At 49.4% G+C, this 26,288-nt stretch overlaps 2 protein-coding genes across 9 annotated transcripts in view; one reads left to right on the plus strand and one right to left on the minus strand.

Annotated features, from left to right (window-relative positions):
- Nucleotides 1-17,251, minus strand: part of NSUN2 (NOP2/Sun RNA methyltransferase 2) — a 29,322-nt gene extending 12,071 nt beyond the window's left edge. The window contains exons 1-9 of the mRNA XM_058715158.1: nucleotides 16,931-17,251; nucleotides 16,656-16,813; nucleotides 15,951-16,055; nucleotides 10,060-10,165; nucleotides 7,428-7,499; nucleotides 6,605-6,689; nucleotides 5,326-5,518; nucleotides 3,157-3,231; nucleotides 1,960-2,090 (exon numbers count right to left, since the gene is read on the minus strand). Of these exons, the coding sequence (XP_058571141.1) occupies nucleotides 1,960-2,090; nucleotides 3,157-3,231; nucleotides 5,326-5,518; nucleotides 6,605-6,689; nucleotides 7,428-7,499; nucleotides 10,060-10,165; nucleotides 15,951-16,055; nucleotides 16,656-16,813; nucleotides 16,931-17,020 (1,015 nt within the window). The 5' untranslated portion in view covers nucleotides 17,021-17,251. The remainder of the gene's footprint in view (nucleotides 1-1,959; nucleotides 2,091-3,156; nucleotides 3,232-5,325; nucleotides 5,519-6,604; nucleotides 6,690-7,427; nucleotides 7,500-10,059; nucleotides 10,166-15,950; nucleotides 16,056-16,655; nucleotides 16,814-16,930) is intronic.
- Nucleotides 17,252-17,307: 56 nt separating this feature from the next.
- SRD5A1 (steroid 5 alpha-reductase 1) overlaps nucleotides 17,308-26,288 on the plus strand; it is a 45,698-nt gene continuing 36,717 nt past the window's right edge. For 3 of the 8 annotated variants that reach the window (XR_009257511.1, XM_058715199.1, XM_058715188.1), the window contains exon 1: nucleotides 17,313-17,814. Coding sequence is in view for 6 of the 8 variants with exons in the window: in XM_058715199.1 (XP_058571182.1) it covers nucleotides 17,534-17,814 (281 nt within the window). In the remaining 2 variants the exon portion in view is untranslated. Of the gene's footprint in view, nucleotides 17,815-26,288 lie in introns of all 8 variants that reach the window. The other 5 variants (XM_058715214.1, XM_058715169.1, XM_058715180.1 and 2 more) reach the window with 5 other exon arrangements.

The raw sequence follows: 26,288 nt of genomic DNA on the forward strand, positions 1-26,288 counted from the left end.
AGCACCTCAGTGGGTCGGGGGTGTGGGCCGCACAGGCAGTGACCACACGCGGGCGGCTCTCTGTGGCGGGGGGGGGGGGGGGGGGGTGGCGGGGCAGGGGACCGGACCGCGGGAGGACTATGCGCGTGTCAGGTCACTAGTCATACCCTTACAACGGGGGACGCTGAGGCGTGTGCATCACAGCAAAATGGAGCTTCAGAAACGAGGCGGCAGCAGGGTCCCGCCCGTGTCCCAGGGGAGCCCACGGCAACCGTGCCCGCTCCACCCCTGGCTTCTAGACACACACACGCCAGTTGGAGGACATGGTCTTCGTGCCCTCGTGACTAACACACACCCCAGAACCAGAAAGCAACATATAAAGGGAACTGTGAACATCTGTAAGCGTTCTGTGTCAGGCCCAAGCCAGTTTCCTAAAAATGCCCAGCAGGGCATCGGTCCAGCTTTGAGGACATTGTGTCTACGGTAACATTACAAGAGGCTGTAAGATGGGGCCATTCCGGGGATCCTTTCAAATAAACCTCCATCCACAGATTGTGGATACAGACTGGACAGCCTCACAGAAGGGGAACGTCCAACAAAGCTCCACGGAAGCTGTGAAAATGCACATGATCGTAAAAACGAAGCAAAAGAATCCTCAAGGCCGAGGTGGAACGGTACGGAACCCCCCAGAAAAGCACGGCCCTGACTTCTAACTACGCTATCTGAATATTCTCACTTTGTTAAAAGCAAACACCGAATTCTAGTGCAGGTTTGAGGAAACTAAACCCAACACAAAAATTCCAATCGAGAGGACTCCGAAGGGGTGAACAACTAAGGGCAGACCCCACTGCACGGGTCAACCAGGCACTGAGAACAAGGTAACTGGAAGCCTAGACAGTTGGCTTTCAGTCAGGTTTCAAGCTACTTCATACACGTGCATGTGGTAAGTTTGGAAGTGTCTTATTCTGGATCGTAGTTAGTTTGAAACTCCTCGTTATTTCCTTTAAGGACAAGATGACGGGAAAAGCTAACATTTAAGTAAAAGCTTACACAAAGGAAGAAAGATTTTATGACAAAACGTTGTGAAAACTGGTTTAAAAACATTTTATGCACCTGTCCAGTTTGTCCGTATCCAGCAGTGTGGTAAGACCTCACACCCGTTAGGACGGCTACCGTCACAAACATAGAAAATAACAAGGGCTGGTGAGGACGTGGAGAAGTCGGGATCTGTGCACCGTCGGCGGGAATGCCCTCCAAAACTGAGCAGTGAATCACCATCATCCAGCAATTCCAGAAGATACTCACCAAGAAAACTGAAAGCAGGGTCCTGAGCGTGTACAGCTGGGGTCACAGACTCACTATTCCCAACAGCTAAACCGAGGAAGCAACTCGCGTCCATGGACAGATGAATGGGGTCAACAAAATGTGGTGTAGGCCTGACGTGGGAGATGTTCAGCCTTGAAGGCTGAAGGAAGGGAATTCTGTCACCTGCTACAGTGTGGATGAACCCTGAGGACAGTGTGCTGGGTGAGATACGCCAGTCACAGATACAGCATGATCCCACAGGGAGATCCCTAGCGATCCCTAGACAGACTCAAGACAGCAAACAGGAAAGTGGGGACTGGTTTCACGGGTCCATAATTCCAGTTTTGCAAGACCAAGAGCTCTGGAGACCGGCTACGCGACCACGTGTTCCTAATGCGACGGAAATGTAGGCTTTGAAACAGTTAAGGTGGTAAAACTTCAAGTTGCAAGTGTTTTACCACAACTACAATTCTTTCAAAAAAACCACCATGGTAAGGACGGACATCATCTTTCAAACTCAAGAGGTGACGAAACATATGAACTGGACAATCCTCGAAATTCAATAACTACGACACATCCGCCACATAAGCGTGTTTTTAAGTCAGGGCATCTCACCGTAGGGTTTAGAGTGTAATTTAGCAAATGCCCAGGGTACACGAGAATATAGACTCTTACCTTCACTTTTCTCCAGCAAAGACGCTATGACCGCCTCGTCTTCGATGGGGTTCAGCGAGCACGTGGAGTATACCATGCGACCGCCCTCCACCAGCTGCTCAGCACCGCGCGTGGCGATCCGCAGCTGTAAGCTAAGGGTGGACACCAGGTCACCCTGGGACCGAACGTGTCCGTGCGGCCCACAGAGCACAGGCACCTACCATACCACGTGTTCGTTACACGTTGTCATGACAGACTTACGACAAATTACGAAACAACCCCCAGGAAAAGAACTCTTTAAGGCTGCAAATGAAGTTAGAGTAAACCCACAGGAGGTGGTTCGTGTTCACCAAATCAGCATGTGTCCGTATAAACAACACGTTTGCTACTCTGTTAGCCTTTCCCAACATGCCAACGAGCAAAGCACGAAGCTAATGACTGAAAGCAACGTATTACGGGAGTTTCACTATGAAGAGGCCTCCGTACCCGTGCAGATATGCGACTTTCTTTCTACGAACAACTCATGTCCCTTAGCACTTTCTAATCCTAATACCTACTTCACAAAAGCGATAAAGTATTTAACAGAGAAAAACATCTCCCGCCGGCATTATTTACGGTGAATACTCATTAGGACACTGCACACCGCCCACAAGTCTACAATTACGAATGTATAATTTTAACGTTAAAAGGAAAAAAAAACATAGTCCTGTAGACAATATAATCCAAACTGGTGTGGCTAACATCCCTACGCACAGAAAAACCACTGAAAGGCGTTAGACATTACAGAAGTTATCTTTGACTTATGAGATGTTCTTTTTCTTTCTACTTTTAAATTTTCCAAATTTTCTTTAAAGACAGTCAATAAACATTTGAGATCAAAATGTTACGCAAAATAATTCAACACAAAAAACAGAAAGCAGAGAGAAGATGAGTGAGACACTAAGGTAAAAGGTTATTTTGTGGAAAACAGAGGTTTGAAATGTTACAGGAAATGGTCCCAAAAAGCATTTTAAACAAATGTGTACCTGAAATGCATATGGTCTTCAGTTTACTACTCCGAAAATGTTCCAAAAACAACTGCTTCTGATACGTAAGCAAACTCTCTCAAAGATGACCATTATTTGGCCCTTAGAGTCCGGTGAACTCAAGATCCGGGCACCGAGTTACGAAACTGGGCGATAACCCTTCCCGACCCTGCCTGTGCGACGCCGGACTCACCCGTGCAGCTGCAAGCTGTTCAAGGTCGTCCACTTTTTCCAAACATCAATGTTTTTTCTCATAGTGCCATCCCCACTGGAAAGGAAGATATTTAAGAACTTACAGCTCTGTTCAGGTAGACGATTAGAATTTATCAATTATGTCCTACTCCAGCTAAATTACAAAACAGGTTATTATTATAAACACCAACAGAACAGCTAAATAATATACAGTTATTATATATATAACTGTATATGTATGTATATGCATATATGTATATATATATGTACACGTATACGTATATGTATATGTACATATATATAATAACAGCTAAATAATAAACAGTTATTATAAACACCAACAGAACAGCTAAACTCTCACACACTACAATCAACTTTCTATTTCTGCTTTCGGGGCCACTCTAAATACATTAAACTTTTAAGTTATACTTGAATTTGCAATTAAGTTAGGAAACAACAGATATGAACAGAAAACCTCATTCAAAACTTAAAGAGGTAAACATACGCTTCCGTGTGACAGAAATACTAGCAAAACTAATTTTGACACCAGGACATGGAACCGTGAATATACAGAGGACGTGTGGATCCTGTTACTTAACAATTCGGTGAATCAACGGTGGCATTTTAATCAGATTTACATGGATAACAACAAACTTACACTCACAGGGATTTTCCACAGTGGATTCAATTAAGCCAATGGAACTTCTTTATTAAGAGCTTTCTGCGTAGCAGTTAAATATTTTTGATTTTCTACTTTTATTTAATGGAAATTACTTCTATGTTAATTTTACAATACAGACCTGATGAATTAATCTTCCTGTCCACATCTAACTTTATCTACCCATTTTTTCCCAGGGTAATTCCTGGAGCTGCTGGCTTTCTGTATAAAGCTGAATCTCCCTTGGACATCTAGGTATCTGTCTTGAGGGGAAGGGGCTGCGGGGAGAAAACATCCCGAGAGATCTAATGGCTTTCAAATGACATCCCTTGCCTGCACAGTGGTGGCTTCAAATTCTGCCGTAATGTTTAGAGATTTCTTCAACTTACGCCTCAGTGCTCAGGTTACCACATTCTCCTAAGATGACATGAGACAGGAATTCTAGGTTTCTTTTCTTTCTTTCTTTTTTTAATGTTTATTTACTATTAACAGACAGAGAGTGAACAGGGGAGGGGCAGAGAGAGAGAGGGAGACACAGAATCCGAAGCAGGCTCCAGGCTCCGTGCTGTCAGCACAGAGCCCGAAGCGGGGCTCGAACTCAGAGACCGCAAGATCATGACCTGAGCCGAAGGTGGACGCTTAACTGACTGAGCCACCCAGGTGCCCCAAGGAATTCTAGGTGTCTGATCACAAGAGCACAGGGATGGGAAAACACTGACCCAAAGGAAAATCAGACAACTGTGGCTCGTGACCCACGTTAAATTTCCCTTCACAGGGGCATCCTTTCCGGGATTTGAAAGCGCACTCACACTCAGTATGCGCAACCACAGCTTTCACAACGAGCTCTGCCACAGGCAGGCAGTCTGCCGCGGTTTCAAGGAGAGAGTTTGAGATCGGCCATTGTAGTCAAAACACTGTGTTCTGGGCCGACGGAGTTTTCCGACAGACAAATCCACGTGTTCAGAGTCTTAAACACCTACATCACTGCCTCTGGGAACTTAAAAGATGGCTTCAGTGCACAAACACAACTGTACACACGCAAAACAGTAGGTTCCTCCAAGGTGCCAACTCCCGAACTGCAGCGTGCCGAAGGACGTCACACTTGCCACAAAAACCCAACCTGATTAGGGGTGGCTCCTCAACGAACTGCTTTACGTAGTCACCACTCGTGCGAAGAGGAGTGACGGGGTCAAACAAATCATTCCTGACATCCACCACGGCGAGAGTTACCGCTGTCACTCTCTCGGGGAGTTTAACTCTTGCGGAGACTGTACAACCGTCCTGCCTTGTACCTCTTTGTTTGGGACCCTACCTCTGCTGTGCTTGTCCATCACTAAAACCGTGAGGATACGGTTCAGGGCCACAGAGTCTCCGTGCTCCTCCCAGCTGCCCCGAGAACGGCACCTACAGTTGTGTGTGTGTGCGCACGCGCGTGCAAGTTAATGTAGGCCACACCTCATGGGATCTCCTTAGTGGATTTCCGGCTTTCTGGCCTCTTAATAACACAAATACCTGCAAGGGACATCACACAGAATGCGATCATAGAAGAGAATCTCTTTCTTCCCGTTCACATCTATTGTGAGCCGAGGTATGCTGGACGCGTCGTGGTTCACCACCATGATGCAGGGGCTGCTCAGCCTTTTGGCCTGGTGCACGAGCAGATAGCAACGCTTGTTGTCCACATCATTCGCAATGACAAACCCCTCTGAGAACACGAAATGATAGCGTCAGGCGAAATGTAGCACCCGCAGGATAATTTTCTACAGTACTCAACCTCCTGGTTGGCCGGTGAGGAGCAGCAATCCACCAAAACGTAACACCCACGCTTAAGATTTGCCAGAATTATCTGAGCAGTCCAAAACGGTGGCTCAGCGTAGCTTTTTCCAGTCACCTAGGATTCCCAAACCGCAAGATTTATTTTTCCGCTTATTCAACAACTATTCGTTTTGTACCAGTTATCATGCCAAAAGCATCTTTTCCATTATCTTCACTAACAACTAAAATGGAGGCTGAAGGGAGAGACAAAGCTGTGGAAAACAAAAGAATCACCTGACAACTGTTCAAAATACTGCACCTGTATGCTGGGTCCCCACTGCAGACCCTGTGAATCGGAAGCCCTTTTAGCAAAGCGATTAGTCAGAGAAGAGAACGCCTAGGACAAAGCTAAACAAGCAGGCCCACGAGAACAGAGCGGGAGCAGGGGGCTTGCACGAAAGGGGGAAGGCCGGGAGGGAGGGACGTAAAACGGCACGAGAGTAACAACAGCATTCCTCAGCCGCGGGGAAGGAGCCCCAGCAACGCTACAACGGCCTGAGCACTCCGAGGGCTCAGAACAGCCACGAGTCCGGGCCTGACGCCCACGTGACACGCGAGGGCTAACACTGTCACCTATGCCGCGGGGGAGCGGGAAGCTCGGGCAGCTGATAGCGGCTCCTAACTACGCCCTACAGCCTCTCGTGCGGCCGAGGAGTCATCACAAAACCCACCGAAACAAAAACCCAACGTGATAATGTTACCACCGGAAACTCAAACTGCAATCTACCTACTACTGAGTTAATGGAGAAACGCCACCTGCTTTCACAGAGGACACACAATTCTCAAGTGACGCCACCGTCCCACCCCCACATATGAGCACGGTGGCTTGGGAACTGGTGCAAAATGTTTCAGAGACAGAAAGCCATCACCTTGTCACAGGAGGCTTCAGGACCCCACCCACAGGTGACGTCACCACTCTACCTCACCAACCCCAGCACAGGACCACACTGACCCTCTGGGGCAGCCCAGCGCCTACCTGGGAAAGGGACGTTCATGTCGGCATGTAACATCTCAATGAGCTGTGTGGTCTTTGATCCGGGCGCTGCACACATATCTAAGATCTATGAAAAAGCAAGAAATGGCTGACGTCTTTAAGATATCAACTACTCCACACTCATTTTAAAACCATCTTATGAGTCATTCTAGTATTTTAATTTCTAAGAGCTAAATATGTTTCTTTATCGAATGAATCTACAATGTGATATACTGAACCTCCGGGGATCACAGGCACAGAATAGCACTAGAAACCAGTGGGAGCAAAAAATTCAGGGGTGAACAGACAAGGCCACAAAGTGCAAGCAGCACTTCTGTTGACAGCCTGCTGAGGGACAGAACTACCCGGCCTCAAATCTCTGCCCGGCCCCTTCGGTCCCGGGACCCTGAGCTAATTGCTTCGGTTTTCCTTTGCCTCCTTCCCCTCATCTGGAAAAACAGGACAGTGACAGCATCTACCCTCACAGGGACGTGCAGATAACAAAATGAATTAATCCACAAGAAGAGCACAGAGCAGCGCTTGGCCTGTAACAAGTTCTCAGTACGTGCACATTACGATCTTCAAGCTGATGGACTCAGTCAAGGCCACTGAAGATAAACAGTGCAGTAAGTAAATGAGGGAGCAGATCTTAAAACAGGAGAAAAGCTATGGGTTGTAGATTTTAAATAAGACAAAAATGCAAAAACAGAACCTGAAACAAAATACACAGCATTCTCTATCAAAAGTAAACGGGAAAAAAGAATCTAAAGATTCTATGAAGAAAAAAAGGCGTCAATAAACAAAGGCACTTTCTAACCCACAATACCTTATGGTGAGGGTGAGCATTAAGTAACAGCGGTGGAATCATGCTAACGGCTTCTTGACGACTGATATTTCCCTTAGAAAATTAAAAAAAAAAATCAGAATGTTTAAAAAGGCAGAAAAATTTCAATATTGGGCATCATTTCATACACAACAGAAAAAGACCATTTATTCACCATACGTGAAACAAAACAGCTAATACTATCACACAGCACATGATGTAATTAGGACATATTTTCATACTAGTGGATAAATGGTTGCTATTTCAAGGCCAAAGAAGGACCGTTTATGGCAAAACTTACCGTTAGGACATCAGAAAGGCAGGTGTAATACTCAATTTTATAAAGAATGAGGATTTAAGCTGACATGGTCCCAACACGCCATCAAGAATGGAAGCTGGGGGTAGCAACTCTCAAAGGTGGACAATGGCCCTAAGGCACCAGCAGCAACAGAGAGAGCGATCCCTGCGAGCACAGGACAGAGAGCCACCCAGCAGGGCCTACCCTCTCAGCTAAACCTGTACCTTCTATTTTAGTCCTCATCTGGTTTTATGAACAGCCCGTGTCTGCTTTCTACTCCTGAGACCCGCCCCTCAAAAACATGGACACACTGACCAGCGCTCCCATCTCCCCGCCTCGAAGATACACAGGATGTACCATTCTCACGACGCCAACGGTCCTCTAGGTCTTTGCTGGTGGCTCAGGGGACCTGTGATGACCCCTCCACGTTCGGACAAACATTCACGATGGAGTCCAGCACTCGCCTCAAACACCACTCTATTTTAACAGCCTTAAGACTGAACGCCTCGAAGATAACAGTACTTTAAGAAGCCTTGAAACTTCGGCTGCCGGGAGACTTTGGCTCCATTACAACCTGGGTCTTCTGTACCGGAACAGTCATCCAGGTGGCCTTCACTTACCCCACACTTAGCATCTGTCCGAACCTAGCAGACTCACATCCGAACCCGATCTTCTGGCCAGCAAGGGGTCTCTGAAGACGATCTGACTCCCCATCGACTCTCAAGACACGCGGACTCCTGGCTCCAGGTTATACGTACGATACTGATAAGCCTGCCCTGTCCTCATCCAAGTTTTCGTTCAAAGCATCTGAGTAGTATGGGGACACACAGTCCCCGACCAGACAGCCTGGCAGTCAGTCACTTCTTCCATACACGTTTGGAAGTGGTTTGCGGGCAGCTTTGAATACCCCAGCAGAATCTCACCCTACGGACTCCCGGCCCAAAATCTATACTGGGTCCGTATACGCCACTACACTCGACACCCACCTTCCCACAAACCCTCTGCTCTGCTGACGTTCACACTGGAACTGTTCTGAGTTTCTCCTCACCTGACATTCCACCTAGGTCAAAAGTAGAGCCAGAAGGTCCCTGCTTGTACCCACGCAAGGAAAGGGCCAACAATGTGGCAGCACCCGTTTTTTTCCCTTACGGGGGTGGGGGGAAAGCCTGGCCAACACAAGCCTGGGCAGCGGGTTACCTCCTCGGACAGAGTGCCAGGGTGGCAGTTAAGAGCTACAGGTGGAGCAGAGGTCAGGACTGGGCAAGGTGAAGAGCTTCTAGACTGATCACGGCTTCAAGGGGAGACACGTGGGAAGCACAGGGGTCCTGCCAGTGTTCCCAGAAGCTCAGAATGAACAAAACTAAATGTCATCTGGGGAAACACAGAGGGTTCCTTGGCTAGAGAAAGCAGACTAGAGGACAGGAAGGGGGAACCCTGGTTTCAAACAGGAGAGTAACGATTCCCAAAAACAAGATGGAAGCAGCTCGTCTTACAACAGCCAAACCCAGGGGTGTCTGTTTTTTTTTTTTTTTTTTTAATTTTTTTTTCAATGTTTTTTATTTATTTTTGGGACAGAGAGACACAGAGCATGAACGGGGGGAGGGGCAGAGAGAGAGGGAGACACAGAATTGGAAACAGGCTCCAGGCTCCGAGCTGTCAGCACAGAGCCCGATGCGGGGCTCGAACTCACAGACGCGAGATCGTGACCTGGCTGAAGTCGGCCGCTTAACCGACTGCGCCACCCAGGCGCCCCCAGGGGTGTCTGTTTAATCACGTGGGGCAGGAGGGGCACAGCTACTTTGGGAGAGGAAGTCTGATGCTGAGGGTGAGTCCACACACTGACCCACAATCGAGGGACTCGGGATGGCAAAGAGACCGGGCGAGGGCACGGTATCACACAGGAGAACCTGAGTCGTCAAATTCAGGTCCTGTTTTTTGGGGCAAAGGTGGGGTACAGACAGGAGCAAGGAAGGAACAGAGATGATACACCGAGAGCAGACCGACAGCTGTCTCCAGAAGGACACCTTACTGCGCGGAGGGCCATGCTCCGTCCACTTTGGTGGCAGCCAAAACCTTAGAGAGGCAGGAAGACAGGACGCCCAGCGGACAAGCGTCCCTGACATCCTCCCTAACGTCCTCCCTACGTTCCACCGTGACACGAGCCAAACCAGGGAGCAGCTGTGTGGATCACTGGAAACGAACGGCGACAAACACGCTTCTCCGTGTGCCCCATCTACCTCGTCGCTCCCAGGAACGCGTGCGGAGAAAACATACCCGTGACAGTCATGTGCGGCTAAGGCTTTAAGGAAACCAACAGATGTAAAGAAATCTACTCACAGATTCGGTTTCGCTAACCAGGAACTGGTGAAACTTTTCCAACTGTGGAGACTTTCTCAAGATTTTTCGACTTAAGTTTGTGTGCCAGGCCAGTTCTTCTGGATACCTGACCAAACAAAAAGAAGGAAAAGCAAGCGTTTACGGCTTAAATCTATCAAAGTGCTCTCTTGACAACCCCTTGCTCACACAGATCCTGCAACCAGAGACACCCAATTCTGCTCGGTTCCTCACTTCGGTGGTCTTCGCAGGCCGCCAGCGAGCACGGCACGGGGCCCCCTAGGCCATAGGGAGCCCGGCTCTAACCTTATCACAGCCCAGGCAGGAACAGCAGAGCTGACGGTTTTGAGAGAGACGTGTACAACATCACCATGGACCCACGATGACAAACGTGCAAGAGGAAACGACAAAGAGCTTCTCTGCTCTCCGCCGCCGATGTTAACGACAGTAGAGAGGCCGTCAGAAGAGACGTAACGAATTGAAGAAACGCACATCACACCGTTAAAGAATGTAGTTGAGGGGGGCGCCTGGGTGGCTCAGTCAGTTGAGCGTCCGACTTCAGCTCAGGTCACGATCTCGAGGTCTGTGAGTTCGAGCCCCACATCCGTGAGTTCAAGCCCTGCGTGGGGCTCTGGGCTGATGGCTCGGAGCCTGGAGCCCGCTTCCGATTCTGTGTCTCCCTCTCTCTCTGCCCCTGCCCCATTCATGCTCTGTCTCTCTCTGTCTCAAAAATAAACATACATTAAAAAAAATTAAAAAAAAAAAAAAAAAGAATGCAGGCCTGGCAAACATGTAATTGCAACCTTTCCCGCTGTATCTCTCGCCACGTCTAAAACAAAACAGCCCGATAACGTACTCAACTATCTTACACACCAGAAAACCTTAGCGCCACCGTGTTGACTAGCACGGCCAGGCTGTTATTTACACACACCTGAGAATGAAGAAACTTATCCTGCCATTTCCGTACACACGTTTAAACTTTCTGTGATGATGACATCGCTGATTAATAGGTCTCTTTTTTTTTAACGTTTATTTTTTAGCGAGAGAGAGAGAGAGACACCGTGTGCGTGCATGCGATCGGGGGAGGGACAGAGAGGAGATATAGAATCCGAAGCAGGCTCTAGGCTCTGAGCTGTCAGCACAGAGCCCAACGCGGGGCTTGAACCCACGAACCGCGAGATCATGACCTGAGCCGAAGTGAGACGCTTAACCGACTGGGCCACCCAGGTGCCACAGGACACAGACCTCTTCAAACGTGGCTCAGCCCTGATCACTGAGCTCCAGCGGCTCCGGGAGGCACACTGCTGTGACACAGAGCCTTGCTCCAAGGACCCAGGCCCAAGCTATGCACAACATGGTACTCGGTGGTCTCCCTGTGGTCTTAGTACTTACAGCTCAGTCTCAAGGGAACAACCAGCTCAATTTAACAATGCAGGAGGACAATACTTCCACGTGTCAGTTGCAGCTAAGGTGACAGCCATGAAAGTGAAATGAGAACACTGGCAAAACAATACATCTGACTCCCATGAAGCAGAGTGATTACTTGAAAGAAACTCAGGCCTTGAGATTTTAAGACACGACCCAATTGTCAGACTACGGGACGTGTCTTGAGAAGTACTTTCCACCAGGTAATAAAGATTAAACTGGCTGAATCTCTCTGTGGCCACCCCCCAAATGTCTCAGCACCTTGTCTCTATTTCCTATGCCTGCTTCCTTCTTCAGTATTTAACCTGCTTCAAAAATCTAAAACCAAAACACAATCATACTTACTCAGCAATTAAAGCGTTTAGTCTGAACTCTTCCCTTTGGCCTCCTTGGAGGTGAAGTGCAGAACACATTCAAATGTGCCTTCCCCTGCAGGGTCTGCAAAATCTGCTGTTCCAACGCAACCCTTCCAAGACTGGAGAGCCAGACACTTCGTTTTATATAATTCCTTGCAACCCTGAACTGCCTGCTATCAGCGACAGTGAATTTTGCAAGGGACCGCTGTAGCAAATCACCAACACATCATAAATTTGAATGCCACACGCCATAATTATTCGTCAATAGCTGAATTTTCATTTTCAAATATAGGTCAACAGTCCAGACATAGCCAGAGCAAACATTTCCTTACGTGCCTTTTAGACTGAATTTCTAATAGTTAAAAAACGTTAAGTTTACTAAGGTCAAAATTCTTCTCCAAGCGGTTATGGTTGTGAAAGCTACTAATGTCACAAAAAAAATACATAAGGGGCACCAGGATGGCTCAGTCGGTTAAGCGTCCGACTTCGGCTCAGGTTATGATCTCACAGTTCATGGGTTCAAGCCCTGCATCCGGCTCTGTGCTGACAGCTTGGACCCTGGAGCTGCTTCGGATTCTCTGTCTCCCTCTCTCTCTGCAACCTCTCCCGCACACTATCAAAAACAAATAAAACCATTAAAAAAAAAAAAAAAAAAACCTCTGTAGATTTTAACATAATAAAATATCTTTAAAGAACTAATTAGTTTTTAGTTAACGCAATTTGACTGTAACTCCTCAGTCTTTAAAGTCTTATTTGGAAATTTGTTGTGTCTTCTGAAGATAAAGTAAAAGCAACACTGTCATCTTTATGCCTTGTGAATTCTTACAGGGGAAAAGTAACATTTACGAGAAGTCATCTTCAATCCGGACACTGAAAAGGACACAAACAGAATGACAATAAGGTGTATTCTCAACAACTGATCATCAAAAAGAGGCTTTTATAAAAATACTTTGGGATAATTCCTTACAGTTCTGAGTCTACAAAAAGGTAAAAAAGAAATCAGTCTGAGCTATGCGTCCTATACTTAATATTCCTTCAAGAAAAACATGGCTCCCTTGGGGTGCCTGGTGGTTCAGTTGGTCAAGCGTCCCGACTCTTGGGTTTCGGCTCAGGTCACGATCTCATGGTTTGTGAGTCCAAACCCTGAGTTGGGCTCTGCGCTGATGGTGTGGAGCCTGCTTGGGATTCTCTCCCTCCCTCTCTCTCTGACCCTCCTGTGTCTCTTTCTCTCTCAAATAAATTTGTTAATAAATCATTTAAAATATCATGGCTCCCCGGGGCACCTGGGTGGCTCAGTTGGTCGGGCGTCCGACTTCAGCTCAGGTCATGATCTCGTGGTCCATGACTTCGAGCCCTGCATCGGGCTCTGTGCTGACAGCTCAGAGCCTGGAGCCTGCTTCCGACTCTGTGTCTCCCTCTCTCTGACCCTCCCCTGCTCACTCTGTCTCACTCTTTCTCTCAAAAATAAATAAACATTAAAAAAATTTTTTTAATAAAAATAAAATATCATGACTCCCCAAAACGCTTTCCTAAATTTAATTCTACCATATACTGAAAAATTTAGAATATTTTATGACTTATTTGTTTTTCGAACCATACAGAAAACCACCAGAAGTGTCTTTGCTTGCTTGCTGAGAGATCTATGGGTAGCCTACACCTGACTAGTGACTGTGACTGAACGTCTGTACTGTACCACTTGTCATGTAACTGTCACAGATCATGGAAAAGCTGACCATAAGGAACCCAAATAGGGCAGTACTGGGGTTGTTTACACCCTTTAGCTGTGTGCTCAGATGAAAGTGGAGAATGACTGGGAGTTACTAGAGTCATGCCCATTCATCCTTCAACCAAACAACACACAGGGCCTTTCTCAGATGTTGGAGAACTGCCTTTTCAGGTACCCATCGCCATTCTTCAACACTCAAGACGGAAAAGTGTCTGTCAAATGTTAAAAGGGCAGGGCGACTGGGGTGGCTCAGGACACGATCTCACGGTCTGTGAGTTTAAGCCTCGCATCGGGCCCGGTGCTGAGAGCTCAGAACCTGGGATCCTGTTTCGGATTTTGTGTCTCCCTCTCTCTCTGCCCCACTTCTGTTTGCACTCTGTCTCTCAAAAGTGAGTACACGTTAAAAAAGAAACGTTAAAAGGGCTAATCAAACAAAATTTTAACTGTGGTTTCCAGTGAACAATAAAAATAGCAAGACTAATTCTCATAGATCTTTTGGAACCTGCAGAAGAGAAGTCCCACAATGACCCACCCAGAAGCACTTCTTCCCTTACAGGATGCACGCTTTTCAGCTCCTCCTACGGGCCAGACTTGCTCTTCCAAAAAACTTCATTTCTAAATATAAGGCTGGGGGCGCCTGGGTGGCTCGGTCGGTTAAGCGTCCGACTTCGGCTCAGGTCATGATCTCGAGCCCCGCATCGGGCTCTGTGCTGACAGCTCAGAGCCTGGAGCCTGTTTCAGATTCTGTGTCTCCCTCTCTCTGACCCTCCCGCGTTCATGCTCTGTCTCTCTCTGTCTCAAAAATAAATAACGTTCGGGGCGCCTGGGTGGCGCAGTCGGTTAAGCGTCCGACTTCAGCCAGGTCACGATCTCGCGGTCCGTGAGTTCGAGCCCCGCGTCGGGCTCTGGGCTGATGGCTCGGAGCCTGGAGCCTGTTTCCGATTCTGTGTCTCCCTCTCTCTCTGCCCCTCCCCCGTTCATGCTCTGTCTCTCTCTGTCCCCAAAATAAATAAAAAACGTTGAAAAAAAAATTAAAAAAAATAAATAAATAAAAAATAAATAACGTTAAAAAAAAAATTTTTTTAAATATAAGGCTGAAGGAACAAATGTTTTCAGGTGATTATGTGAAGCAGTCAACACATGCAGAACTATTAGAAACGTACACAAACACAACCTTAAACCCACTTCTGAAAATATCAGATGGCCCCTGCTACAAACACCAGTAACATCAGTCTAATCTCCAAACCAAGGCACTGGGGGGAGTTAAGTCTGTAACCTGGTTACTAAGACAGCAGAGGAAGTTGGATGACGCGAAGGCAAGGTGACCTAGCAATGTCACAGGTACAGCAGTTGGAAAAACATTCCTTTTCTAATGACCTCCGTACAGGGGGCCGTGCAACTAGTAACCACTCGAGTCATTTCCTGCATTAAAACATTTGAGCTTTTAAAATCTTCGTACAAAATCCATCATGGTATTTTTTTGGCTTAAAACCGTAGATTTATTTTCATATCCAAGAAGTGCATTCTATAATGGTGTATCTGCTCTTGAGCTTGGCTGAATGCAGACTTAAACGTCTGGCCAGTCTGCATTCACTCCAACTGTGTGTGCTGCACACATCTGGGATATGGCCACCGGAAAACCCGTATGACCCCTCCAAGAGAAAATTCAGCTTTTTACAGCAATCATTTGAAATCATTGCTTTGGGAGGACTCACAATGCCTCAAAGTTGATAATCCGAAATGTGGAACTGTAACAATTCAATGACTTTTACGTTTACAGATTACCCTGGGCTTGGCACCTCTGGAGTCTGTGCGTGACTACTCCAGGCGCCTTCCAAGACCTTTGGGACTGCCTTCACTTCACTGAGGCCTGAACTAGGCCATGAGGAGCAAATAACCCACAGGATACTTCCAGGACAAGTAAAGAAAGGGTCAGCACGGAGGGCAGGAGTCCCCACCAGCACTGGACACAGTGGAAATCCACAATCAGCTGGACTGGTCCGTGGCGACCCTGGTCAGATGGACCGTATCCTTCTGCTGAAGGTAGAAACCCCACAGCAGCAGTTCTGACGTGAGAAAACAAGGGGTGCAGGTGAAAATAGGTAGAAGTGTCCATCATGGAAGGACAGAGGCTGATGCACTTGGAAAAATTAACTGAACTGAATGACTCCGGGACAGCTGCAAATCACGCGTGAAAAGCTATATACTCCAGTATGAAGTAACACGGATAAAAAGTACCGCGTAAAAAGAACATGAGGGTGTCTATAAAGCACATTCAGATTCTCGCACGCTCCTAACAAACACGTTGCCCAGAAAACACGCTGCCAAACGACAAAGACTAAAATCCCAAAGAAACATCCAACAGGATGAAGACTTGTTCTACCTACCAACTCAGGGGCTGGGGAACTTCAACTTTCTGACCGTCCACCTCCAGGTCCTCCAGTTCCTTGAAATACTTGTTCTTTAAGCAATGGAGAATCTCTTTTGCATGGCTATTTAAAAAAAAAAAAAAAAAAGTAAGTTTCAAACCCATCGGAAAGACTACTATGAATGAATCTAAGATGACAAGTGTTTTAAAACAAAAATCATCTGAGCTCCGAAGACATTCTTGCATCCTGCCCTTTTCCTCTTCCTTCAGAGTTTAAACAATCCGCGCTGCTCCTTGGCTAACCGATAAGCTAAAGGGACTATTACCTGCATTCCTTCCCTCCTAAACATTCCCACAGGTTCTCATTTGCTTGCAACTCCTCTCGGAAAGATGCAACGGACAGAGACGCGGAGTTTCACAGGAAACTCTGGAACGCCACTAACGTTCACGCGTTGCAAAGGGGGAGGCGTCCTCAGCTCACGAATCCCTCTCGGATCGCACTTTCACGTCTGATCCTAGCCTCCCACCTTGCAACACCTCCTCGGCCTGCTCCGTCCGACCCTCGTGCTCCCTCCTCCGTGCTATGTTTGCAGACCCTCGGGTCCACAGCGCCGACGAGCAGCAGCTCTCCAGCACCGTAGCACTTATCGAGGTGACGGGGGCGCCCGCGTCTCTAGCCAGCCCCAACTCCCCCGGCACAGGAAGGCTGGGCGCGGCCCCTTACCTCTTGTAGCCAGTAATTCGTAGGGTGGCGGGGAGGGGCTCCCTGAGCGCTTCCATGAACTGGTCCCACTCTCCCTCGGGCACGATCTTGAGCTCCTGGTAGTAGTGCTCGAAGAGCTTGTTCTCCTTGACGATCTCGGGGTACCCGCCTTCCCAGCCCTGAGGAACGAAAGAGGGGTCTACCCAGGGCCGGAGGAGCCGCCCCGCGCCGTCCCGCAGGCCTCGGGGGCCGGGCGGCGGACGGGGGACCCGGCCCGCCCTCGCCCCGACTCCTACCGCCTCACGGCGCTTCCCGCCGCCCTCGGCGCCGTCCTCCGCTCCCTGCGGCCGCTGCTGGAGCCGCCGGCCCCGCGCCCGCCGCCCCATGGCCCACGCGGCCGCGCACGCCGCCCGCACACAGCGCCCCGCCACCGTCGGCCGCGCGGACTTCCGGGCTGGCGCGCGAGGACCCCGGCTCCGCGCCTGCGCCGCCCCCGGGCCTGCGGGGGCCTGCGGGGCCGAAGCGCAAAGCGCCGGGCCCCGGGTTGCCGGAGAGCCGCGAGCTAGGGGGAGGGGGAGGCGCCTCCGAACCGCAGCCCCCAGGGTGCCAGTCCCGGCTCCGGCAGCTCCGCGGACAGCCCGCGGTCGCGCGTGCGCAGAGCGGCGAGGGGCGGGGAGCCGGCCGCGGGGGCGGGGCCTTTCGGGCGCGGTGCGTCGAGTCCCACCCGCCCGAGCGGGGCGCCTGCCCTCCGGGCCGCGGGGGGCGGAGGTGGGGCTCGGCGCCCGGCGTCTGCGGCCCGCGCCGGCCTCAGGTAACCGCACCTCCCGCCCCCTCGCCGCCGCCCTATAAGTTGCCCGGCGCGGACGCCGGGCCATGGGGCGCGCCCGCTGTCCCCCGCGATGGAGCCGGCCGAGGGCTCCCACCTGGACGCGCTCGCCTACCTGGAGTGCGCGCTGGGCTTGCTGGGCGCCGTGCTGCTGAAGCTGGTGCGCTCGGCCTACGGGCGCTACGCGTCTCCGCGCCCCGCCTGCCGCGTGCCGGCGCGGGCCGCCTGGGCGCTGCAGGAGCTGCCCTCGCTGGCCGTGCCGCTCTGGGTGTGCGCCCGCACGGCTGCCGAGCGCCTCCGCCACGCGCCCAACCGCGTCCTCCTGGCCATGTTCCTCGTCCACTACGCGCAACGGTAACCGCCGGCCGGCCCGCGCCCCTCCGCCCGGCTCGCCGCCTGTGCCAGCCCCGGCGCCCTCTCCCGGGGTCCCCTCCTCACTGGTCCCCGTCCCTTCCTTCCCCCGCCCGGTGCCTCCTTCCCCGACCCTCCCTGCCGTACCTCTCCGCTCGCCCTCCCGTGCTGTCTCCCTGCTGTCCCCTCCCCGGTGTCCTCTCGGGCGCCTGGACCCCCTCTCCGTCCCTGCTGCCCTCGCCTTCTACCCCGCATCTTCCAGCTCCTTCCCCGGTGCGTGCGGACGGTTCCTTTAGCGCTGTTAGTCTGGGAGAGTGGGGGAGACGGGTAGAGAGGACTGGAAAGGGAAGAGGACTGGAAAGAAGAGAAGGGCTTTTTTGGTTTTGGTTTTGGTTTTGCAAAACTTTGGTCGAGAAATGGGTGTGTTACACGGTAAGACTGGTCCGTGCTCTCTTCTATGAAGACGAGATTCTCTGACCCAAAGGTGAGTGCAGATGACCTCAAATTATCTTAAGCAATGGTTTTTGGCTCCTTTTTGTGCTTTTTCCATTTTGGTCTCATTGTAGTGGGTGGAGCTGTTTTTATCTAACTAAGTGATCACCTGCAAGCTGGAAGCCTAGTTTTCTAGAACTGCATGCTTGGTGATACCCCCTTTACCATACATGGACTGCATGCACTTGAAGCATCATGTGCAGAGACCTTCACCCCTACATTGTGCAAGGGGTCCCAAGACTGTGGGAGTAGCTTTCCAGCCAATGACCTTAAAGACATAAAATCTTTAAGGGGATTTCCAAATGTTTTGGTAATTTAAAATGGCTGTGCCTGAAATCTTCAGGTCTCCCAGTAAGTTGGGGCTCTTTCCAGCTCTTAAGTGTTGACTTTTACACAGCTAAAACAAATGGCTGAACAAAAGTTTCAACTCAAAATTTAAAATTTTTCATTCAGGGGCACCTGGGTGTCTCGGTTGAGCGTCCAACTTCGGCTCAGGTCATGATCACGGTCCATGAGTTCGAGCCCCACATTGGTGTCTGTGCTGACAGCTCAGAGCCTGGAGCCTGCTTCGGATTCCGTGTCTCCCCCTCTCCCTATCTGTCCCCTACTCGCGATCTCGCAATATCTCTCTCTCTCAAAAATAAACATTAATTTTTTTTTTTTTAATTTTCATTCAGACTTCAAACAGCTGCACAGTTTAAAAGGATGTTCTCGGCATCTGAGAGAGCTGGGTTCACTTACTCTGTAACTGGGGGCAGTTGACTTGACCTCTCTGATTTTGGGTCCCACCTCACAACACCCACTTGATAAATAGGAAAAAGGAAGCATCCGTATGTGCCCCTCTTCTGGACTATTCTCGCTTCAGGAGTCCCTGGTTCAGTGTGTTCCCCATCTGCGTTTATGCAGGTGCTTTAAACAGGCAGAGTCAAATGTTCAACAGAGGCTTTCTGAGTCCTGTGTTCCTGACTCTCCACGATTATTCCCATAAGCAAAATTGTCGTCCGACTGCTAGTTTTCTTTTGTAACATGTTTGAGCATTATTGCAATTTGAACGTGGGTACAGTTCTCATGTCTGTCTACGTTTCTCCATAAACATGCTGGAACACGTGTCTGTCCATTTTTCTAATGGCCAAAAGCAAGTTCTGGGGTCAGACTGCTATGTGGTCGGGTCAAATCCCAACCACATCACCGGGGGACGTGGGATAAGTTACAAAGCTGTTCTGCACCAGGTTTCCCATCAGTGAAATGGGCACAGTGATGGTGCCAGCCCGCGGGACCGGCATGCATTTAAATAAAGACAACTCCATAAAATGCCTGCACAGTGCTGGCAAATCTAAATGCTCAGTAGACAGTTAGCAACCCCGTTCCATATCCCTGTGCAGATGGGCACATGTACATGTACTCCAGATATTGTTCGTGGATTCCTGCGGCCAGTCTCAAGTACCAACAAGAAGTTTCTGAAGACGTGACACTGAAAATGTGTAAAGGGAACACTTTACAGAACTTTGAAAGCCTGTGTTGAGCTTTTTAACTTAAAACGTTATGTTTAATTGTTTCTGAGCTCACTGTAGTGGGAGACTGGTTGAATGCAGCGTCCCCCGGGGCCAGAGTCACCTTGAGCATGACAGAGCTTGACTAGACCAGATAGGGGAGGCCACTGAGACTCAGAATTCAGGTGTTTTACCGGAGGCTATTGGACAAGAGGGTGTTGAGACTAAGCCCTGATTCCAAAAACAGTGGTTTTAAAAACGACTCCAGAGAATTTGCTAGGTCAGGCATGGGTTTTTAACCGGCTGGGCTATTTCTTTTTCTTTTTTTTTTCTTTTCTTTCTAAAGTTCATTTATTTTTTATTTATTTTTTTTTTTAAATTTTTTTTTTTCAACGTTTTTTATTTATTTTTGGGACAGAGAGAGACAGAGCATGAACGGGGGAGGGGCAGAGAGAGAGGGAGACACAGAATCGGAAACAGGCTCCAGGCTCCGAGCCATCAGCCCAGAGCCTGACGCGGGGCTCGAACTCACGGACCGCGAGATCGTGACCTGGCTGAAGTCGGACGCTTAACCGACTGCGCCACCCAGGCGCCCCTAAAGTTCATTTATTTTTGAGAGAAAGAGGCAGAGACAGAGCATGAACAGGGGAGGGGCAGAGAGAGAGGGAGACACAGAATCCTAAGCAGGCTCCAGGCTCTGAGCTGTCAGTACAGAGCCCGATGCGGGACTCGAACTCATGAGCAGTGAGATCATGACCTGAGCTGAAGTCAGATGCTTAACTGACTGAGCCTCCTGGGCACACCCCGACCCCCCCCACCCAACTTTGTTTTTAAGTTTATTTGAGAGAGAGAGAGAGCACGAGCCAGGGAAGGGCAGAGAGAGGGAGACACAGAATCTGAAGCAGGCTCCAGGCTCTGACCTGTCAGCACAGAGCCCATATTTTCAAGTCCTACATGTTATAGTACATCTATAGCCTGTGGGTTTTGGGACATTTGTTTACAAATAGAGAAGATCAACATTTTCCATTCTACTCAAGCAACTAATTTATTAAACGGTCATTTGACCTAAGCGAGAGCTCCGAACAGAAACGCAAACAGCATTTAGCACTTGTTGTAAAGCATCCGGCCAACCCAGCCAGCATTTGTGCAACCCCGCCATTTGCACGGGGCCCTGCCCAGGACACAGGACTGAGGAAGACCAGCCACTCTGTGAGCTGCGGAGGCCCTATGCTGAGCTCTGAGATCACCCAGGAGTGAGGCAGGGCCCTGCCCCAGGGAAGTTCTAGCCACTTGAAGGAGTGGGGAGGACCGAAGGCAGGTGCAGAGGCTTTCCCACTGTCAGTGGGAAAGGGGGTGTTTGCTTACAGGAGAGGGGCAGCCCATGTGTCTTCATGCATTTATTCAGCACACGTTTCTGAAGATTGATTAACATACCTGGCACTATACTCATTACTGGGGATGTAGAGACAAGATACTTCCTTAAGGAGTGCAGGAACGCAAGACAGAAGAATCTACAGGATCTTTTTGGCAGAAGAGTCAGAGAAGGAGGGGAAGAGGGGATAGGTGTGGGAAAGAACGTCCCGGGGCCCTGAGCACTTCCCCCATGGGCAGGAAAGGACATTTGTAGGCGCATTTTTAATCCATGGCAGACAGCACAGTCCCACGGCCCTGGATGGTCACAGTGTGCACCTGAATCCCGTCTGCACTGAGCTCCCACGCCGATCACAGGGCTTCTGGGTCCTTGAGGGCTTGGGTGGTATCTTCTCACACCACCCTTGGTTTTGCTGTGCGTGGAGCGGTGCCTGGGGTCCTGCAGGCAAGCGTGTGCTGGCCATTGGCAGTGGTTCCCTGCGGTCACTCACCAAGCATCCGTGCGTCTGCAGAGTCCCTCGGTATGGCTCCCTAGACTGCCCTCCTGTTCTGCTGCTCTCTCTCCTGCCAAGCAGGTTTTTTCAATATTCACTGAGCTGAAGGCTGCCCTTGCTCATGAACTTCCGCTTCCCATGAGGCAGTGAGTTAGTGAATGAGGGAGTTGCTGGATTCATTCATTCGCTTGCCCGTTTAACCGTTGTCAGGAAGTCCCACTTGAGCACGTGGCGCTGGTGACCACCGAGGCCCCAGTGACCACCTTTACCCTGAGGCAGAGGGAGAGAGCTGGATGGCCCCCGGAGGGCAGACTTCCAGATGCCCACAAGGCCCTCGTCATCCTAACACCCTCCCCCAAGGTCTGTGCCCAGCCAGATCTGTGACCTTGCAGGACCTTGATTCTGTTGTTAACCCCTGATTATGATCCCCAAAGAATCTCACCTACATCGACTCATCCTTTCTCCTGTTCTGTTCTGCTGGTGGCCCCTTGGGGAGAGCCAGGCCCTAGCCTCACTTTTAAATGTGGCATATGGTGGGGCACCTGGGTGACTCAGTCGGTTAAGCATCCAGCTTTGGCTCAGGCCATGATCTTATGGTTTGTGGGTTCGAGCCCCGCGTCGGGCTCTGTGCTGACAGCTCAGAGCCTGGAGCCTGCTTCAGATTCTGTGTCTCCCTCTCTCTCCCTGCCCTCTCCAGCTGGCACTCTGTCTCTCTTTCTTTCTCAAAAATAAATACACATTTAAAAAATAAGTAAATAAACGTGGCATATGGTGTGTGTGATGTTAGAAGATGTCAGGAAACACTGGAGGTGGGGGAAACACCGAACCCCTGGCCCTTGCCTTGTGGACGCAAATAATTTGAGAGAAAAAAACCTTTTATACAAAAGTATGGAATTACAGGTAGTGAAATATTCATCGTGTCTGTAACCTTGCCTTAAAAGCGCACAGAGCTTAATTAAGTATGTGGCCTTATAGGGATCTGTGCAGTTTGTTGCAAAAGAGTGTTACAGAGGGGAAAAAAAAAAAAAACAAACCCAAACAGGAACTGATCCACATCTTGGAGGTGCTGTAGAATTCAGTGACGTCGAATTGTTGAGAAAAAAAAGTGGTGACAGCCTGTTATTAAAATTAACAACCATTCTCAGTTTTAAATGTCTAAAATGATTAAGTCGACCATTACCTAAATGGCTGCCAAATCACCAAAAGGGGTGTTTTGTTGTACCTGGGACATGATGTCCAATTGCTTTTATTTCGAGAGTCAAATCACTTGCTGGATGAACATGCTGTTTCTCTTTGCAAAAATAACTACATGTTGTTATTCCAGTTTGGTGGGAAAACATTTTAGGAGATAATTCTCATAGTTCAGTTTGTGAATTATGTGGTCCCACAGCTCATATCTGGATTCGGAAACCTGAAAATCAGGGGCGTCCCAGTGGCTCCATCGGTTAAGCGTCTGACTCTTGATTTTGGCTCGGGTCATGATCTCAAGTTTTGTGGGTTTGAGACCCCCGTCAGGCTCCCGGCTGGCAGCATGGAGTCTGCTTGGGATTCTCTCTCTCCAAATGAACAAATCAATAAAACTTTAAAACTATTAAAATAGTAAATAACTATGTCCTAAAAGAAACATTTAACATTTTAGAAACCTGAAAATCGTACCTTAAAAGTTTAAAGGATCGTGATTCCAAGTTGTTGCCCAAGTGTTGACGTCTGATGGGGATGCTTCCCCTCAGGTATTTCTCCCTCCGAGCAGACCACACCTAGCACACGGGCGTGGAGTTACTGACCAGGGAGTTGGGTTTCGTACGGCATCAGTCTCTCTGGCTCGTAGCCCAAGAAAACACTCCATGCAGCACAGGGCTTGAGAGGGCGAGGAGCACGGAGCTCTGGTCACCACTGTGCAGCAAGCACAGTGACACAGGCTAGCTTTGGTGACCTTTGTTCTTGTTGGTAATCCATTTCCCTTCCCAGGTGTTTACAGAATACTTTCTGTTTTCCTTAACATCCGGGAACTTGCCTGCAGACACCCTGCGTGTCTACTTGGAGTTAATTTTGCCCGATCCTCCCTGAGCTCTTCCGATGGCGATCACAGACCTTCAGCCTGGGAAGCCTTCTCTCCCTCTTACTCTTCTGGTCTGTTCCATACGTATGAGGGGCCGGGACTTGCAATCCATGCTGGTATCACATGCCAATAAACCTGTAGTCGAAGTATGTGCTCCTTGTACAAGACTTAGAATCGAAGGAAGTGATTAAAAACCACGTGAAATTGCATCACTTAAAACGCTGACAGAATTCTAGTGTATCCTTTTCCCCCGTCTGCCATTGTCTTTAGGAGGTTTGGGGTTGTCTTTTCAAAGCAGTAAGGATGTATACAGGCATAAACACACAATCTTGTTACCCCCTCCCTTTGTCAATCAGCATAATAACAGCAGTGTCCTTCTGGCTCAGTAGAAACACTTGGCGAAAACGACCATGTCATGTGCCGCGGGGTGGCCAGGCAAGGACGGCCCTGGCACCCCAGTCCTGCTTCTCAGTGTGTCCTGTGGATGCAGCAGATAGAACACCTGGGAAGGTGACATTGCCTGAGTGGGTCTGTCACTGAGGTCACCGTGCTCCTCTGAGCCCCCCGGGTCCCGATCTGTTAAATAGGGTAATGGTAACAGGTTTGAAAAGTTAAAAAAAAAAAAAAAAAAGCACGTTGTATAGGTTTAGGAGTTACTAGGAATGTTTCACTGGGAACATTGAGAAACACGTACATCATGCTCTGTGCCTAAGCCTGTAAACTCGCCCAAGTGGGAGACAGACAGAAGCCCCACAGATTCTGAAAGCTCCCTGTCCAGCCCCCTCGTCAGACGTGTCCCACAGCCCTGGTGGCCCGACAGCCACAGAGATGTGCACGTTTCCAGGGCTAAACACAACTTGATGGAAAGTAAGTACTGTTTCTTTACACGGGACAGAAAGAAAGAAGATAAATAGGATATTGTAACATGGTGGAGAACAAAGCATCAGATTCAGTCCCACACTCCATCTGACGAGTTGGAAAACAGAATCTCTTTGTAGCTCCCTGGGACCTTACCGTTTCATATCCTTTAGCTCATTATCAGAACCGAACGTGGATTTGTGTAACACATTACCGAAATAAAGTATTTTTAAGTCTGAGCACGTCACAGTTTGTCTTGCAGATGATTTCGGTGTTCAGGGATTTTCAATTTCTGACTTCATACTTCTTCTCGAAGATCGGTAGTGTTCATTCCCCACGGTTCCGTGCGGAAGGGTGCTTGTGCGCGCAGATGAGACACCACGTGAGAAGGGCTATTGACGCGCGGGCCTGTCATCACCGAGGTGGCCTGGGCTCCAGAGCACCGGCTCGTGACAAGTGCCGTGTGGCTCCAGCACACATGTCCACCTTCCTTACTGAGCCCGGCCCCGCATCTTAAAGAGATCCTACACCATGATAAGCCGCCTGGGGTCCACTGCAACCCTTGGTTTGCCCTTGTCCCTCTAGAGACTAGATGAAGGTTCGGATAAAATTCATGCCCAGAAGCCCCCACACCCACCCACCATTTTGGTTCCTAGTGGGCCCAATTCAAAGAAACCCTTTAGGGGCCCCTGGGTGGCTCAGTCGGCTAAGGGTCTGACTTTGGCTCAGGTCATGATCTTGAGGTTCATGAGTTCAAGTCCTACATCGGACCCTGTGCTGACAGTGCAGAGCCTGCTTCAGATCCTCTGCTCCCCACTTCAAAAATGAATAAACGTTTATTTAAAACAAAAACTAAAACAAAGGAAACCCTTTCTGACATGCTGCATGGACTTCCAAGGCAAAAGAAGTAAAGCTGAAAGGAATAGCCTAAAAGGAGAAAGACAATCCAAAAACTACCAAGATCGAGCAGATTGGTTTGCCTGGGAAGGTGCGTTGCATATGAAGACCTCGGGGCCAGGAGCACTTGACCCACGCTGGTGCACGGAGCCTTTCAGAAGGTGGGGGGAGGGGGGAAGGAAGATGTTATCTCCCCGCTTGAGGTCTGAAGGCATAGGCCGCATCGCCTGAGCCAACGTGTTCTCCTGACCTCAGTGGTTTTATGGCCAGGCCTGTGGACGTCCGGGTCACTGCTGTCCCCTCAAGGGCAGAGATAAGAGAGAAACAGGAGAGGTCTGTGTCGACCTTTCTGAGGCCCTATTTCCAGTCCTTGCCACTTTTCTGAAATTCACCTTCTTTGAGACTAGAGAGAAGTGAATCCTCTCCCCGGGTCCTTTACGCACGTCCTTTCTGGGCTCCCCCAGGACACTCTCTGGAGCAGATCAGTGTGACTCTCTCTCCCATTGCGTAGCTGAGGACACAGGCGTGCTGTCCCCACCTCGTGGCCCAGACGGACCCCAGACCCAAGGGGCTGGCTGCCTGCAACCTGAGTCCTGGGGTGTGGAGGAAGCGAGCTTTCTGAGGAAGGCAAAGTGACATTTCCAGAGTGTAACTCCTATTTTCATTTCAGTTGGAGGTCAAAACTGCTTTTTTGGAAAGGGCCAGATAGTGCTTTTTCTAAGCTTTATGGACCAAGGGACAAAGTAAGGGATATTGAGAAAGAGATATTTCACAAGACATATGTATACTTGTAAAATTCACGCTCTGTTACCTTAG

Source organism: Neofelis nebulosa, chromosome 1 (assembly GCF_028018385.1).
Source record: "Neofelis nebulosa isolate mNeoNeb1 chromosome 1, mNeoNeb1.pri, whole genome shotgun sequence".
In the NCBI taxonomy this organism is placed as follows: domain Eukaryota; kingdom Metazoa; phylum Chordata; class Mammalia; order Carnivora; family Felidae; genus Neofelis; species Neofelis nebulosa.